This window comes from Protopterus annectens, chromosome 1.part0, assembly GCF_019279795.1.
Source record: "Protopterus annectens isolate FY-2018-M chromosome 1.part0, PAN1.0, whole genome shotgun sequence".
Lineage (NCBI taxonomy): Eukaryota > Metazoa > Chordata > Ceratodontiformes > Protopteridae > Protopterus > Protopterus annectens.
In genome coordinates, this window is record NC_056725.1 from 1311606918 (window position 1) to 1311625298 (window position 18381).

Genomic DNA, 18381 nt, shown 5'->3' on the forward strand with positions numbered 1-18381 from the left:
CATGCCAAAATGTGATTTCCTACCCAGGTACACTTGCATAAACCACTTAAGCCCCTCCCTACCCTAACTTCATTTCCTCTCAGTCATCCCTCAGTCCCATTTAACCCTTTCACCCCCCCCTCTTAATTCCAAAAACTATGTCCACCTAAACCCCCACCTGAAGATGTCCCTGGACAAACTGGTTGGTTACCAAACCTCATTTATCTGTCTATAATTATCAGAAGTATTTAAGCCAGTTATGAAAATAAAATCACCACTGATTCCAAAGACAACCACAAAGCATTCTACAGCTATGCCAAGAGTCTTAATGGCAACACTCAGATCTGCTCTGAGCTACAGCACAATGGCACAAAATATACAGAATCAACCGATATTGCCAACATACCGGCAGATAGGTTCAGTGCTAACTTTACCCCCCACTCACCCTCCAAAGGGCCCATATTAATAACAGAAGAATGCAAAGCCCCTGTAATCACAGATGAACAAGTAAAGACTGCACTCTCCAAAGCCAGGAATACAGCATCCATGGGACTAGACAACATCCCAGGCTGCGTACTGCATGAACTATGGAACAAACTGGCACCCCACCTAAGTACCATGTTCAATCATAGCCTCACCTCAGGCTATGTGCCTACTGAATGGTACAGAGTGGTGATTATCCCACTCCACAATGGGGGATGCCACCACGGACCCCTGAAACTACTGCCCCATTAGCCTGACAAGGCTGGTCTGCAAGGCCATGGAATGTATCATCTTGGAGCTTATAAACAAAGACATAGGTAACCTCCAAACCCTGGACCACACTCAGTTTGGGTTTGTAAAAGGTAGATCATGTCTACTAAACCTGATTGACTTTTTTGAAGCAGTCACCAGAGCCGTAGACGAGGGCAAGGTAGTGCACACAGCCTATTTTGACCTTGCCAAGGCTTTCGATACCATTCCCCCACTCTGGAATTATAGATAAACTCACTAAATTGGGCATAAATCCCTGTGTCACATGATGGGTGGCCAACTGGCTCACTGACAGAACCCACACAGTAAAAGTAGCTGACTCCAAGTCCGACTTCAGACCAGTGATTAGTGGAGTACCAGAGGGTTCAGTCCTGGGTCCTCTCCTGTTCGGCATCTACTTCTCTGAAGTGCAGGCCAACACAGAAGGTCTTTGGCTAACAAAGTTTGCAGATGACTGCAAACTGGGAGCCATAATAGAATCACCTAATGATGTAGACATTCTGCAAAAGGGCCTCACAGAGACAGATGCTTGGTGTCAAAGTCATGGCCTCAAGCTCAATGCCAAGAAGTGCATTGTCATCCCCTTTGGGAAAAACTTGGTACCCATAAACTACCACATAGGTGGTAGCTCACTAAACACCAAAAGTGTGGTAAGAGACCTTGGGACACAGGTGGACAGTAGTCTCTCCTTTGATAACCACATCACCACAGTAGTCAGGAAATCCTTCAATGTGGCACACCTCATCACAAAAGGGTTCTCCTCTAGAAAAAAGGAGGTCATTGTTCCTCTCTACTCATCCCTCATCAGACCTATTATAGAGTACAATTCCCTGTTTGGCATGTATCTCACAAGACACCTACAACAATTGGAAAGGCCACAGAAATACCTCACTAAGAGGATTACCAGCCTCAAACACATGCCATACGCAGACCATCTCAAAAAAACTCCAGCTTCACTCCATCACATATTGCCTACTCTGAGGAGATCTCTGCCTAACATATGTCAAACCCAGAGCTGTTGGACATGCTACACTTAAAGAAATCCCAATCTCTCCAAACCACATGCTTCAGGGACCTAAACCTTGTCACCACAATAAACAGAACATACTGGAGGGATAGATTCCTGTCCATGCTCTGGAACAAACTACCCATTTATGTCAAGCAAAGCTCCTCATTAGCCCTCTTTAAGAAAAATCTCGATGACTGGATGGGAAATAGAAAATTCACCCCGGAGATCACTTCTGCAGCACTGCTCAACAAGAGCACAGGAAAATAATTTTCTTGGGTGGCGAAAGCCAGGGAACCTTTTGGCTAGGCTTATATAGGCTCCAGGGCTGATAGCCTAGTACCTACCTATGAACCTATGAACCTATAATGCAATGGGTGCATGTATGTAAGTAACTGATAAGTAAAATAAGCATACATAAAAGTTAATTTTAGAGTAGTAATAAATTTATGAGATGCCTGAAAACTATTTATTAAATAAAACTTAGAAAAATAATATTTTGTAATCAAGTAATATCCTCCAGAACAGGCAGTATGATCTTATAAGGTTTTTTCTGTGGGAAATACTCTTGAGCAGTCTGTTAAAAGACATATCTATGTACCCTGTCAGGTACTCCTACTGTTTTAAACAAGATAACCAATGAACGGAGTGTACATTAACTTCTACATTCAAAGTTGATTATTTTGAGCCAAAACATATGTGTGAAACCTGCTACTATAAGTCCTATTGCTTCAAAAAGTAAACTGGGATTATAACATTTTATTTATTTATTTATTATTTTTATTTGACATTTGTTTACCAGAATGGTACATCTTGGTAAATGCCTTTTTTAAGTGGAGGCCCAGGGAGAAAAGCTCTAGAGACAAGTCAACATTTTTGACAGAGTGTAAGATTAGATAGTATAGTTTTCACAGAGTATAAGATCAGATAGTACTTAAGTATTCTAACACTATATACATACAAAAAATAATTACAGGTGATTTAAAGCAGACAGGATCTGATCTCATAACACTAGTCAAGTAAAGTAAAATGTATAAATAATTTAAGCCGAAGGGTAGGCTTGATTAAATCCATGTACACTAACTGTGGCAAACATGATATACAGGTATTTATACAATAATGGCTTTATACTTTTGCTATGGTAAACAAGTAAGAGAGCATTTTGTATACAACAAGAGGGAAAAACAGGTAGAAGAAACAATTTTTATACCAAGTACTTGGGTGAGAAGGGGAGACATTTTGGCCTGTGCATTAAATAGTGATCGAGTGTCAAACAAAAAACAGCAACAACTATTTGAAATTTGCTGTTACACCTTTCAGGCGTTTTCAATAAAAAAAGGATTCACCGCCTTCTGTTCCCTAGGCATGACTGGTTCCTAAATACCTGATACTTAAATATACTAACCCTGAGCCTTATATACATACATATACTAACTTCAAGCCTACTGTACCTTAGACAAGGAGGAATAACCCAGGATACTGCTGTCTTGGGTTGAGAACATATCCATTTTTCTTACACATTAAGTTCTGCATTTCTGAGGATCATGATTAATGATCCTTACACTTTTGGCAGGTACCCTTATGATAGTTTTCTCACAGTTACAGAAAAAGTAAGTTTACTTTTGTAAAAAGAAATCACTCTTTGGGATCTGTTATTATTCATCTGAATAAAGATTGCAGCTTTTGGTATGTTACAAGTTTAGTAGCTTAAGGTGTTACATGTAGCAGTTATTTATTTATTTTTTTTTATCAGCAAGGATGTTTTAGATGCACTGCTCATGCTAATCATACGTAAAAGTGGACTTATGGGTAATGCTTAGCAACTGTCTAGTCCAGGTGTTTAATCAGTGCAAAAGATATTAACCTTTTAAACTATGAAATACAATACACTTAAAATCATTAGTAAAATATGCACTTTTTCCTTTAAAATGTGCTTTTAAATTTATTTACACGCACACACACACACACACACACACACACACACACACACACACACACACACACACACACACACACACACACACACACACACACACACACACACACACACACACACACACACATACACACACACATACACACATAGATATGGAGGGACACACTTCCGAATCTGATCATTAAGTCCTCTCAGTATTCCTGAGACGTTTCTTCTTCTCATCCCTTTGGTATGGTAAATAAGGTAATTTTATATTGAGAAGAGCAGTGTCAGTGGTACAACAGATAACACACCTACTTTTGGTGCAGAAGGCTGTGGGTTCTTTTCCCACATCAAGTAATTTGATTGCTGACACTGCTATGCACCATGGGGGTGAGGGTGGGGGAAGCTGCACCTCTGAGTGTGCTATCCTTTGGATGAAACATTAAATTGAGGTCCCATCTGCTTGACTTGGTGATAGCTCACATGGATGTAAAAGAATATATATATATATATATATATATATATATATATATATATATATATATATATATATATATATATATAAAGAATATATCAACATGACTGGTGGAAGTTACCTGATGCCTTGATCAAATTTCCCCTAGCAGTATAAATATCACCTTGGGACTTCCCTGAAATGAGGCTACTAGCCTATTAAGAGTTCCCAGTCAAAAAAAGGATACAAAAGAAGCTTACCACAACCCCTCTACAGTCCCTGATTCACTTAATGACTACCTTCATATCTCTATCCTGCAACATTCCTCTCAGCGGTCCAAAACCCATTACTACAAAGACTATTGCAAAATGTCTAATTTTAATCCTGACACCTTCAATTAAATACTCTCTTCTATTAATTGGTCCTTTCTTCATAATCTTTCCCTTGAAGAAGCTGTGATAAAATTTGCGTTTATATCATGTTATCAAAGATGAAAATAGTGAACACTATTTCACCGAACCTAAAATATCTAAACCACATAATATCAAACATTCAGAACAGCAAATTTTTTTCCTCGGGAAAAAAATTTGCTATTCTGAAACACATACACACAGCACAAGCACACCTAAAAAACATCAATACACACACATACACTTATAATCCTACAACTAACCCTACACTAAACTATACAGACACTACTATCTATCCACTTACCTTAACCAAAACCCTAACCCCAAGGTCCGTCACTATCGCACACTCACCTAACCCGTGCCCTAACCCTAACTCACTTAACCCACCCCTAACCCTAATTCACCTAACCTGCGTCCTAGCCCTAACCCTAACTCACTTAACCAGTCCCTAACCCTAACTCACCTAACCCGCGCCCTAATCCTAACAATCGCACACTTACCTGAACTGTGTTACATTTCCACCACAGCACTGAAAATAGCGAAGCCACAGAACCAGCCAACCAAATTCTTTCCCTAGGAAAGAATTCAGTGTTCTGCAGCTTCGCTATTTTTAGCATTCTCTCAAAACGGGTCGATATTAGAACATTCGAAGTTTTAAAACTTCGATGTTCTGATATAGACCCTAAAATTCAATACCATCTTTTTAAATACTCTAAATTCCTTAGCACGTACTAGGAACATTTGTATTAAATCTAACTTTGCCTCCTGGACTACTCATGAGAATCACTCCCTCATCCCAAAGAGAGACAGTGCCTGGAAAAACTGGAACAAACACAAATCCTCATCCAATTTTCAGTGTTACAGAGAACTACGCAACCTAATAAAAAGCAAGCCAACCTTGACAAAAAAAAAATTCTACCTTAACCCACAAATTGACCCCTGCTCTAACCCCATGAAATTCTGGAGTAATAAAAATAAATTGCTACACCCCAGCAAACCTTCTGCTCCCAATCCCTCTCCTAACAGGTGCAACTTACAAACTGCGACACTACTTAATACTGTCTTCATTGACTCCATTCTGAAATTAACTAAAAACACATTAATAATTTCCCCTACACTCCCCCCAAGCACCAACTCAACCTCCTTTACACTGAAGCCAACTCTACTGCTTATATCAGATCTATACTTAGTAAACTTAAACTTTGTTCCCCTTCCGCTGATAACTTCCTCCTCTCTTCCTTAAACATGCAGCTAAAACATTCTATCTCCATACTAATCAACAGATCAAGTCAAGAAAATGTAGTCCCTGAAATCTGGAAAAAAGTCTATGTCACTCCTCTATATAAAGGTGGTAACTCCACTGACCACTCTAACTTCAGACCTACTGCTATCTTATCTCCTCTTTCAAAGATTCTCAAGAAATGTGTACAAAACGTAGAAAAATAATATTTTATAATCAAGTAATATCCTCCAAAACAGGCAAGATGATCTTATAAGGGGTTTTCTGTGGGAATACCCTTGAGCAGTCTGTTAACCAGTCCTTGATCATCTACTACAGGAAAATCTCCTAACCTGTACCCATCATGGCTTTCACCCAAACCACAGTACAACCACAGCACTATTATCCTTTATACACAGTATCTCTGCATCTCGGTACAACAATAAACTAGTCTCCTGTTTCTTTCCTTGACCTTTCTAAAGCCTTTGATACTGTCTCCCACAACCTACTTCTGTCCAAACTATCTATCCTTAATCTCTCCAACTCTACCCTCTCCTGGTTCTCCAGCTATCTCACCAACAGACTTCAAGCTGTGAAATGGCTCTCTGCATCCTCCCCTTTCCTTCCAGTCCACACTGGGGTATCCCAAGGCTCCATCCTTGGACCCCTCCTATTCAACATTTTCACTAATAATCTTGATCAGGCCTGTCCTCACTCCTGTCTAATGCAATATGCCTGCTCACTATTACCCGAGAATGTCTGCACTCAGTTGAAAATGGCTAACTTCCAAACCAACTCCTTCTTAACCCAAACAAAACTAAACTCCTCCTCTTCCTCCTTAAATCCCTCCAACACCTCAAATCCACCTTTTCTGTCACCTCATTAAATAACACAGTTATCAATGTTGAACCACACACTAAACTATTAGGGGTTATAATTGACAACCAAATTAAATTTGATCTCCTTGTCCATAACTACATTAAAAAGAATCACCAAAAACTTGGACTACTTTACAGAAATAAAAAATTCCTATCTAATGAATTCAAATTCTCTCTTGCTAAAGCTTACTTACTACCCACCATATGCTTCCCCTATCCTCACTAATCTTCAAACTAACCTTTTGAATAAGCTTGAACTTAGTTACAATAAAATTGTTAGATTTGCTACCAATTTACCATACCGCTCACACCACTGCTTTGCACTAAAAAACATCCAGGGATTGAATTTCACCATCAACTCTTGCTGCCTCAGCTTCACCTCACCCACTTCATACTAAACCATCCCCACTCTTGTCCTGCTCTATCTTCCCTCATCACTCCTTATGTCCCCAACTGTACACTCCGTAGCTCCGATCAATACCTCCTCCAGATCTATAAATCTAACAAATCCATTGGCAAACTTCTCTACAGCAACTCTGTTGCAACTGCTTGGAATAAACTGAGCCAATATATTGGACTAATTTCTACCACAAATTGTTAAAAAAACACTAAAAGAAAATCTACTAAACTCTAGAACTTGCTCTTGTTCTGACCCTACTTAATCTACCTGTTCTCCCCCTCCTCTACTATCACTTACCCTCACATTCTATTTGATCCCCTTCACTCTCCGTTAACCCTCCCTTCTCTCATCCTCTGCTTACTTCCATAGAATAGACTATACAACTTTGTTCTCAGACCTGAGTCTGTGTTCCAAATCAGCTATGAGCCACCAGCAAGCAGCAGCACAGTGACTTAGTTTAACACAAAACTTCCTGAACCGACTCCTTTACTGTATCTTATCACTATTTACTATGACCAAACATAACAGGATGCCTTACAGCTCTTTGTTGATGCCCTGCATCTGTAAGAAAATCTGCTTGCACTATATATAAGTTACATTGTACTGTATGCTATTTTTGGATAACTTTACCATGGATGTATTGTAATAGTATGTGTTTACTATTTAACTGTATTGTGATTTTACTCTTGAGATTTAATTATGTATCTTCTGCAGGATTTCTCCTCGGGTCTCTGCTGAAAATGGGCATCTGCCCAGTCAGACCAACCTGGTTAACAAATTTCAAATAAATAAATACATATTTTAATAGTTCTCATTGACTTCCGTTTGACTCATTCATTCTTATGGAAAAATGAATTTTATCATTAAGGAACATGTGCACTAGAAAGACATTGAGGTGACTTTCAGTTTTGCATGGACACTGTACAGATTTACTGCTTGTACTTAAAACAAAGAGGAAGACATCTTAAATAAGATTTTTTTTCTTTACATAACAAAGATTTTGATTGAATATGAGGTAATTTTCTGATTTTTTTTCTTTTACAGGATACACTTGGTGGTCGCTTTGATGCAACACAGGCATTTATTGGCGAAATTGCCCAGTTTAACATGTGGGATCACATCCTAACTCCAGAAGAGATTTTCACCCTTGCAAACTGTTCTCTTACTTTGACAGGAAATATTGTTGCTTGGGATGACAAAAGTGTGGACATTTTTGGTGGTGCAACCAAGTGGGCTCTTGACAAATGTGAAGAAAGACTGAAACCTTGAGAATATTTTTCTCATTGTGGGGTAAAATATCTCCCATTCCACACAGTGGCCATTGAGACATAATATATTCTAAATTTTAAAATACAGAAATCAGATATTGACCTGGATTTTAACAATTAGGCCTTTGTGTATATTCTTAATGGATGTGTTTGTTTTGTGGGAATAATCTTCCTTTCAGTATTGTTCCCTTTACTTAAGATAATATACATTTTTCACTGGAGCCAGGGCACGTAATTTTTAAGATCATTGTACCTTGTCTGACACAGTCTCTGTGAAAGGTTGTGATCTTAAATAATAAAATTAGTATATCTTAACTTTCTCACTCTGTCAAATCATCAAATACCACAATAAGATAAGATATATCCCTTTTAATGTAGGTGTTGTCACTAAAACCCATCTCAGCATCTATGCTGTGAGTAGAAGAAGATACTTTGGGTCAAATTAAATTTTACTTAGGCACCCATTATGATTTGAGCCAGCATTCTAATTCCAAGCTCTGCCTCAGACATAAAAATAGTCCCCTTCACAAGAGGTTAGGCTTTGATAACATTTACTGGTACCCCTAGTAGTTACCTCCAGTTCTTCAGCTTTTCAAGGTTGATTCATATTACAGACCATATTACTAAAGTGGGCAGCAAAGCTTCAGGTCCTCATACATATAGATTGTAAGATACTGACAGTAATGGATCAGAAGTCTGTTTCTTTGGGTTAGATGTTGGAAGAACATTAGTAATAGCAGTAGATCATCCCAGGGCACTGACATTTAGTATGATGTCATTATAGATGTGGGCAATCTTAACAATGGTTCTCAGAAATTTTTTTGGCTTTATTGCCCATGCATAAGCTAAAGTGATACTTTATCAATGTGGCACCTTCTCCCAGGGGATAGTTGCACATTGACATCCAACTCAATCATCTTCTCCTGTAAGAAAGCCATCAAATATTTAGTCCTTGTTTTGTAGCTGTCTCCAGAACTCTGGGTTCATTCCTAAATGCATGATTTAGGCACACTGCAGATCCATACCCTACCTCTTGCACCTGTGGAGTGGTGAACAAATATGGATTTTCCTTTTTAAGTTAGAAAATAAGGACTAGTCAGTTTCAGCTTTTATCAGCTTCAACCTGCATGGATGAGTTCCCATTCTCTTTATTGAAATTACACTTACTTGAAGCACTAAACCCTGAGACAACTTCTTCGAAAGATGAACTATGCAAAACCACAGATAACCGACATTTTACATAGGGAAACAACCACTTGACCACCGTGGTGAACCTTGTCCTTTTCCCCAGTGTAGTACAATCTTGAAGTTGGTATATTTAGTCAGACGGGTTGTGGGGGGTGGGGGGATGCAGCTCCCCACTTGGGTGAGTTTAAATATGTTCCATTTTATTATTTTGACCTGGTGGCCAAGTGTTTCAGTTATCTGTGATTTCATATATTTTGTCTTTAGAAGAAGACGTTTTGGTGTTTAGCATTTCGGGTAAGTGCAATTTCGATAAATGAAAGTAGACCCATATAGAGAAGGTAAATAGAATTGCATGTCGATATTCTAAATAAGGTTTGATTGTAGACTCTTGTTTGATCAGTAGAGGAAGGATAGTCAATTTTAGCTGCTTTCAGCTTCTCTCTATTTAGTTAAGTCTGACTGCATTATCTCAAGGACTTTAGCACACCAGATCTGTCTGTTCATATATTCATTACTTCAGTAATTCTGCTATCCATCTTAGCTGCTGTTACCCTCTTCTTATTATGCCTTTGACCTTTCCCAGCATCAGTGTCTTCTACAGTGAATCTTGTCTTTGCATTATGTGGCTGAAGTATCAGACTTTTAGTTTTACTATAGACCTTCCAATGAACAGTCTGGGTTTATTTCCTTATGTACTGACTCATATGAACTTCTTCAAATCCACAGAATGAATTCTCAAACATTTTCTCCACCACCACAGTTCAAAGGCATCAATTTTCTGGTGCACAGCATTGCTTAAAACCCAACTGTCACAGACATAGTTTATTAACATGAAACCATGGCTTTGGCTATACAGATCTTTTTTTAACAATGTAGTATCATTGCTGTTTAACATCTTATCTAGGTTTACCATAGTTTTCCTTCCAAAAAGCAAGCATCTTTTAATTTCAAGGCTATCACTATCTGCAGGGATTTTTGTGCCCAGTAAAATAAAATCTGCCACTGTATTCACTTCATCCCCATCTATTTGAAAAGAACTGATAAGCCAAGATAACACAATTTTATTTATTTATTTTTTGTGTGTGTATTGAGCATCAAGACAGTTCAGCACTTTCTACTTTCACCTTCATCAACATATGCAACTCTTCCTCATTTTCAGCCATCAGAGTGGTATCATCTATGAACCTAAGATCATTATTACTTCCTCTAGCTATGTTGATTACAGAATCTGATGCGATGTTGATTACAGAATCTGATTTTTAATCCAGGATATTGCATGATATATTCAGTGTATAAATGAAATAAGTAGGGTAACAACATATAGCTTTGTGACACTACTTTCCCAGTCATGAACCATTTGGTTAGTTAATTTTCAGTTCTAACAGTTGCTTCTTGCTCTGCATGCAGATTTCTCAGGAGGCAAATAAGATGATTTGGTATTCCCATTTCTCTAAGAACATACCACAGTTTGCTATGGTCCACACTGTCAAAGGCAGAAAATAATGCATTAGTAAAGATTTTTTTCTGGAATTCACTTGATTTCTCTATTATCCAGTGAATGGTAGCAATTCATTTCTGTTGGTTCTGTCCCTTTTAAAACCAGTTTATGTATCTGTCAGTTCTCTACCCATATATTGCTGAAGTCTAGCTTGCAGGATTTTGAGCTTTATGTTGCCAGCTTGTGAAATAAGTGCAACTGTTTGATAATTTAAACATTGCTTAGTACAACCCCTTTTAGAAAGGAATATAAACTGACCTTTTCCAGTTCAATGACCACTGTTTTGTTTTCCTTATTTACTAGCGAATTCCAACTGAAACACCATCATTTTGGAGGATTTTAAATAATTTAGCTGGAATTCCGTCACTTCCTGCAGCCTTGTTATTAACAAGGCTTCCTATGTTTCATTTAGCTTCACTATCCAGCATGTCAGGGTCTAGATCAGAGAACATATCATTGTATGTATCAGTGGTATTAAGGTCATCCGAGTATAGTTTTTTGGGGGGCATCATATTGACTCACTGACAATGCTTAAAACAAAACCCGCTGAAAGAACTTTTGGTGAAACTCGGTGATAAGTTTTTTTTGGGGACAAGCCCCACTGCATCCACCATGTGAGAAGAAATCCCCAAACTTATACAAACATACTGTGATATCACATTAACAGTGAAGAAAAGAGAAAACTCTACTGTTTGCAGAAAGTTATTTTGGAAACGTTTATTCAGTCCATCGGCAGGCACTAGAATTGCTGTTAATAGACTAACAAGCTCCCTTCTTTTGTTAAGAGATTCTGAGTGAACTCTGCTTTGAGCTTGTAACAATAGTACGTGTTGCTACAAAGGCAAAAATGCGTACTAAGAGCTGGTTATGTCATTTTGTCACTTAGGTCCTACCTATGCAAACTCATCAGTGAATTAATATAAATGACATCACAAAACCAAAGAATGAAATTCTCCCAGCTAATTTCAGTTAATCTCAAATCATGGAGTTTCATCATTAGAAACAGCTGGCATGTAAATGTAGGCAGTTGATTAGAATATTACATGACAGAGTCAAACACTCAAACAATAGCAGCTGGCAAAATGCAGATTAGCTCAACTGTCCCATCTCAGTACTATCATACCTTTGTAAGAACGGTTGCAGTCAGTTTTATTTTGCACAAGGTGAGCAAAATAAGTAGTGAAACAAAGCCATGTGTGATAGTATAGAGTTGCATACAGAATTTTAATTAAACAAAAAGGTTAGTGAAAGGGATATTTTTCGGGCATTTAACATTGACCTATGCTATTTTGCAAACTGCAACTTAGAGGCAACAACAAGAACATAAGAAATGGTGGTACTTACGTATTATCGCAACCAGATTTTTGTGATAATACCATTTGCTTCCCGGTGTCTGAATGTAACCAGAAATGTATGCAGAATTACAGTGGCAATGTTAACTTTATGAAAAGACATTGTTTAGGCAGGAAGAACAGTGTACAGTTTAAAAAATGACTGTTTGAAGTTATGCCGTTTCCCGACATCATGTCACTCATGAGAAACCCGCGACTGAACAATCCACAAGTATGCGGCCCTAAAACATCCAGAAAACATCCGCAAGTATGCTGTCCGAAACATCCAGAAAACATCCACAAATATGCTCATAACATCCACAAGTATGCTGTCCAAACCATCCAGAAAACATTCAAACAGTAACTGCTATCCATCTGAAAACTAAAAAATCATCCGGTACTGTCAGATACTCCATACATGTTTATCTTACACCTAACAGCACATGTAATATTACGTTTAGCCTCTGTTGTACAAGTACTTTATCTATTTGTTCTTCTCTTTAACTGAAATTCTTTTCAAATGTTTGTAAAACAAAGCCAATAATTTACCCCCAAAATTTACTGCTCTTGATATCTTATTCTCTGAAAAAAAATGTATTGTCAACTTTGGAATAATCCTTCTTGCAGTATGGCAGCAGTTCAACCAAACATTTCCCAGGTATTCCCGTTTAATTTCCAGCAGAATGACAGCAGTGTAAGCAGTTTTGAAGTATGCAAACAGGATTCACATTTCCACGTTAACTTTGCTTATGAATTTGTGAAAAAAATAGGTTGTATCCATAGAAAACATCAAATTCAACCTTAACTTTACTCCCACAATCCATTTTTGGGCCAACAAGCATATTACCACAACCGCGAAAATCTGGTTGCGATAATACGTAAGTACTGAAATGGTAACTCTGTTATAATCCACACCCCACAATGCCACATTATAATAACACAGCGGCCCAAAGTAAAATAAAATGCAGTTAAAATGTATCCTGGATAGGTACTCTGACAAGGTAGCCAGACTATTCCAGGCGCAAACTGAAGACATCAAATCTCAGGTCTCTTCTTTGTCACTGTGTACTCTTTTTGTGTATGCATTGGGGGAGTCTAGGTCTTTTCAAAAAATGCCCTTAGTATGCTACAAGGACTTTGACATTTTATTAAACTGGGATTCTGGAGTTGTAATACATGCAGATAAGGCATATTTGCCTGGGAAATAAATGTACATTTTGCCATTAATGGGAGTATAATTGTAGTTATCCAGCATGGTAAGCGGACTTCCAGCAGTGGCATGTATTCTTAAACATCTTACTGGGTAAGACTCAAGGTGAAGAAAAGGTATCAGTTATTACTAGCTTTAGTGGACTAACGTTTCATACTGAGCAGCGAATTTGGACAGTTTAATAAAATGTCACTTATCCCTGTCTTGGGGGCTGTTCTGAAAAGCAAAGTCTTCTTTTTTCTAGCTTTTGGTGATAAGGTGCTTACTGCATTGAAAATTTATTTTCTTTTAAAGGGAACTACTGAAAAAATAAAGCTGGGTTAAAGCACTTGCATCAGTTAGGAAGCCTTATACTAAACATAATTACAGTAGCCTTATTTATAGCAAATGTTTAATATGATGTTTGCAATTTCCCATTAAAGCAAAGACAGCCTTTTGTTAGAGGAGTAAAACTCAGTGAACAGAAAATGTATTTAGAAGGTGTGCACCATTTTCAGTATTGAAGAACATGTTTCAAGTGAAACTTTATTGTGGCTAGTTTACAACTTGGGTCATTTTCAGAATATTTTTTACGAAATTGTTTGTATTTTTGTCATTGTCATTTCTTTCTTTATAAATGCTTGGTCTATGATCTTGTTAACACTATTTCTACAGTCAATATGAAAAGCCATGCAAATGCTGTGTAACTGCAATGTGTTTGTACATTTGAAGAAATGTATGAATTTCTGGTAAAAAAGTGTTCTTTAAAGTGTACTGTTTTCAGCTTATAGCATTGATCTTTTTGGTGAAACTCCAAACTTAACACTGAATATGACTTTAATCAAAACTGTGCTCAGACTTCTTCTTGTCTTTTTATCATAATTTCATTTTATAATAATTATCGTTTAATGTATTGCAAAGACCAGCACGGGATATATTCAATAGCTAAAGCTAATGTGAATACATGCAGTTGAGCCCTTAAAGATTATTTTTCTTTGGGAAATATATACTTTGTGATCATGATTTTAATTTTTGAATTACTATATTAGCTAAGAATATATATGCAACATCATCTATGCCGTACAAAAGAATAGAAGAACACTCACTTCTTCTTCTTTAGGCTTTTCCGGTTAGGGGGTCACCACAGTGGATCATCTGTCCGCTCATGATTGGCAGTGGAGTTTAACGGTTTTAAGTTGCCAGCCCAGCACCCAACCTTCCACAGAAGGCAATAATGCACACACTCACGCCTAGGGCCAATTTAGAGTGTCCAATCCACCTACAGCATGTCTTTGGGATGTGGGAGGAAACTGGAGCACCCAGAGGAAACCCATGCGACCACAGGGAGGACATGCAAAGGCACCCCAGGTGAGGATCGAACTGGAGAAGCTCTTGCTGTGAGGCAGCAACGCTAACCACCACGGCCGCCACGGCCGCCCTAGAAGAAGAACAGTCACTTGAAAAGTAATTTTCTGAATGAAAAAAAAAATCCAGGAAAGCCCATCAACAAACATAATACTTTCTTGGAAATTATGTGACAGCACAGTTACATATGAAAACTGTTAGTAACTTTGTAATTAGCAGATATATGGATCACATCACCACAGTTGTGGTATGCACATCAGTCTTTTTCTGCTTCATCAGCAATTTACCTTTTGGCAAATAATTTCTATTTATTTTTCAAACATTTTGCTAAGATTGTTAGCTCTTCTGTAGTGCTCACCGAGGGAGAGGAGCTCAGTTGTTATTTCTTTTTTTTTTTCACTCAAAAAAATATTTTTCATAAAATTACAACAATAATTCAATACATTTTGATAATAAATAAGTAGCATAATAAAATTTTCTGAACAAAAAGGTAAACTATGTACACTATTTACAAAGGCCTGAAATAAATAATATAACAGTCATATTCCTAGTGAAAGATAAACAATAAAATTATATATGTAACAATTCCTAAAATCATTTAAGAGAGTCTGGATTTGTCTGGAAGATGTCAATAAGAAAAATAACTTTACTCCAATGGTTATTAGAAATAATTTAAGATGAATCCTGTATTCATTGACTTTCTTTCTTTGTGAGCAATTTCCTTCAGGAAGGATATAAAGTCTCCAAAGTTTGTTGCAGAAGAAGGTTTCCATCTCCTGGTAATACTTTTCCTTACAATTGCAATAATAGACCATAATAAGAAGAGATTAGCACTGTTCAGAACAAAATTATCATTAATATTAAATAAAATTAAGGATTTTGATAATGAAAATTAATCGTCAAACAAAGCTTGTAAAAAGTCATTTAGATTACAGCAGAAGTGTTCTAGCAAAGGACATGAATAAAATATATGAACCCAGTCAGCACTGCATTTCTGCAAACATCTCCAACAAATTATATTTTTGTTCTTTTCAAAATTAGCTAACTTGTTTGGGCTTAGTTGTTAGCTCTGATGTCAATAAAATGAACAGATGATGCTTTCCAGGATGACTGCACACTGATCAACAACTTTACTTCAACTCTCCTAATGTTAAAAAAGAAACTGAAACACAAGGGGCAGGAACTCAGTCACTTTTAATAAATTCAGTTACTGGCTAGTAAGTACAATGTCTGCATACCAGCAAAGGAAAAACTAAGAATGAGAGAGCCTGACAGAAAATCAACCAGAAAATATGAAGAGAAAACAATGACTGTGAAGAATCCTGCAGCTGTTCAACAAAAAGCCATTCAGGCTCCAGCTTTGGTGCAACACATGGCTTCCAGTAATCTAGAGGAAAAAATAAGTCAAATGTGCTCAGAGTTGATTAAAATAAATGAAACACTGAAGGAGTACATCAATTCAAATAACAAAAGGCTGGAAAATGAAAAGCTTTAAACAGATATTCAGATGAATTGATAACAACTGTAAAAATCAGAGGTAGAAATGAAGAAAATGCAGGCTGAGTATGAGACTGCTCAAGAGGCTCAAGAAGAGATGTTTCAAAAAATGATAGAATTAGAAGACAGAGCACATAGGGAAAATGTGAGATGTTCTGCTGTACCAGAGAAATAAGAAAGAATATTCTGTATTAATTTTATGGTGGCACAAAAATGCAACTGGAATGGTATTCCACAGCTGGAACTGTTAATTGAAAGGGTACACCATGTGTATGTTCCAAATCTGGCAATGAGAAAGCAATCAAGACTCATATTAGTAAAGATGCAAATCTAACAGTAGAAAGCATTGACACTTAATAAAACTGTGGTAAAAGGGTAAAGTATTAAAAGCTGGATAAAGTAGAGTGTTTGTAGAAAATGATTATTCATTGTACACCAGGCAGAAGAGAAACAATTTTATTTCAGTAATCAGAAAATGTTGAGCGGCAGGTGTGAGATTCAAGCTGCTGTATACAGTTGACTTCAGAATATGTTTTCCTAGAGGTTCAAAGTCATATTTTGATGCAGAATATTCAAAGTAGGAAAATACAAAAGTTTGTCCAATAAAAAGTGAGCCATCCAGCAAAGGGGATTGTGCTTTTCATTCTTCATTCTTCTGATAATAAAGTACAAGGAGAGATTTTGCAAGTGAAACCTTTTCCACCATTCCAAAGGAAAATGCTTAGGAGACAGAGAAAATCACAGGAATTGACCAGAAGAATATGGGATACTTTAGAAATTAACCAGAATATGGATTTGGAAGATGGACATGAAAAGGAAGAAGACCAGCAACACAGAAATTAGTGAATAAACATGAGACTGCAAAACATCAGTTACATTTGTGAAATACAGCTGTATAAGAAAATGGGAAAAAGTGGATTTTTGTTGACTTTTTTAAACTTGTGGGGAACTGAAATTCATTTGCCTCACTTCATGTCATTAATGTTTGGTAGGACACTGAGGGGAGGAGAAGAGGAAGGAAAAAGGCAACTGTAAGTAAAACAATTTTTGTTCTTAACAGTATTTCTATGAAACTTATAAATTGCATTTTTAGTTCTTCTTGTGATAATGTTACTAAAGTAAACAGATGTCTGTTTCTTTTTCTTCTTTTTCTTTCTTCTTTTTTGGTATTAACAAATGTAGGCATAGCAGTGCAAAAATAGAAGAAAAGCTAGGCAAAAGCATGCTTAAGTTAAGCTATAATCTTGGGTTGTTGAGGATGGGATGGAGTGCAAAAGTACACAGACCATAATATGTTTTCCCTTACTCTTGCATATGTGAATATCGAGATTAAGACCCTTGGCTTAATCTAATAAATTTTAAAGAGAAATAAGTACATATAAGAACACCATTATAATAAAACATTTTCCTTTAGCAATAAGTTTTTCTGCTAGTCTTTCAGCCTGCAGTAGAGGACTACATTTATTTATCTTACATTTCCATTGAGACAAGATGATAATAAGGTAATAAAAGTCAGAACATGGTTTCTTCAAGACTAAAAGTTAATGTTTTCTGAAAGCATGCAAATTGTTTTCACATTTGGGAGGTGAATAAAGATAAAAAAGAACAGACACCAATTAGTGTAAGTAGAAACACAGACAATAACATACATCTTAGAATTGATAACCTCAATTTCATGTTATTTAAGGCCTGTGTTAGCAGCTGTCTATTTGAAACAAATTTTCCTATTAGGGGGTTAAACTTCATTATTTGAATATGTACATAATTATGTATGCTTGTATTAAGTTAACAGAGTATTCGGGTGTTCTAGGGTGTTTTTTCTTTTCCTTGTGGGTTTTTATTAAAACAAAAAGTCTTGTAAAATGTGACATAGGTTCTACTGTTGATGCTAAGAAAAAAATGTGTAAAGGATTGCCCTGCCAAACATTAGTAGGAGCATGTATCACAAAAGCTGGAACTAGACATTTAAAAAACCTGCCACATATGATAGGTGGGACTTTTCATATTATCTTGGAATGTGAATGGTTT

At 36.9% G+C, this 18381-nt stretch overlaps 1 protein-coding gene across 1 annotated transcript in view; it reads left to right on the forward strand.

Moving 5' to 3' along the window:
* NPTXR (neuronal pentraxin receptor) overlaps window positions 1-12287 on the forward strand; it is a 378739-nt gene extending 366452 nt beyond the window's left edge. The window contains exon 5 of the mRNA XM_044066312.1: window positions 8062-12287. Coding sequence (XP_043922247.1) covers window positions 8062-8286 — 225 coding nt within the window. The 3' untranslated portion in view covers window positions 8287-12287. The remainder of the gene's footprint in view (window positions 1-8061) is intronic.
* The last annotated feature ends 6094 nt before the right edge of the window (window positions 12288-18381 follow it).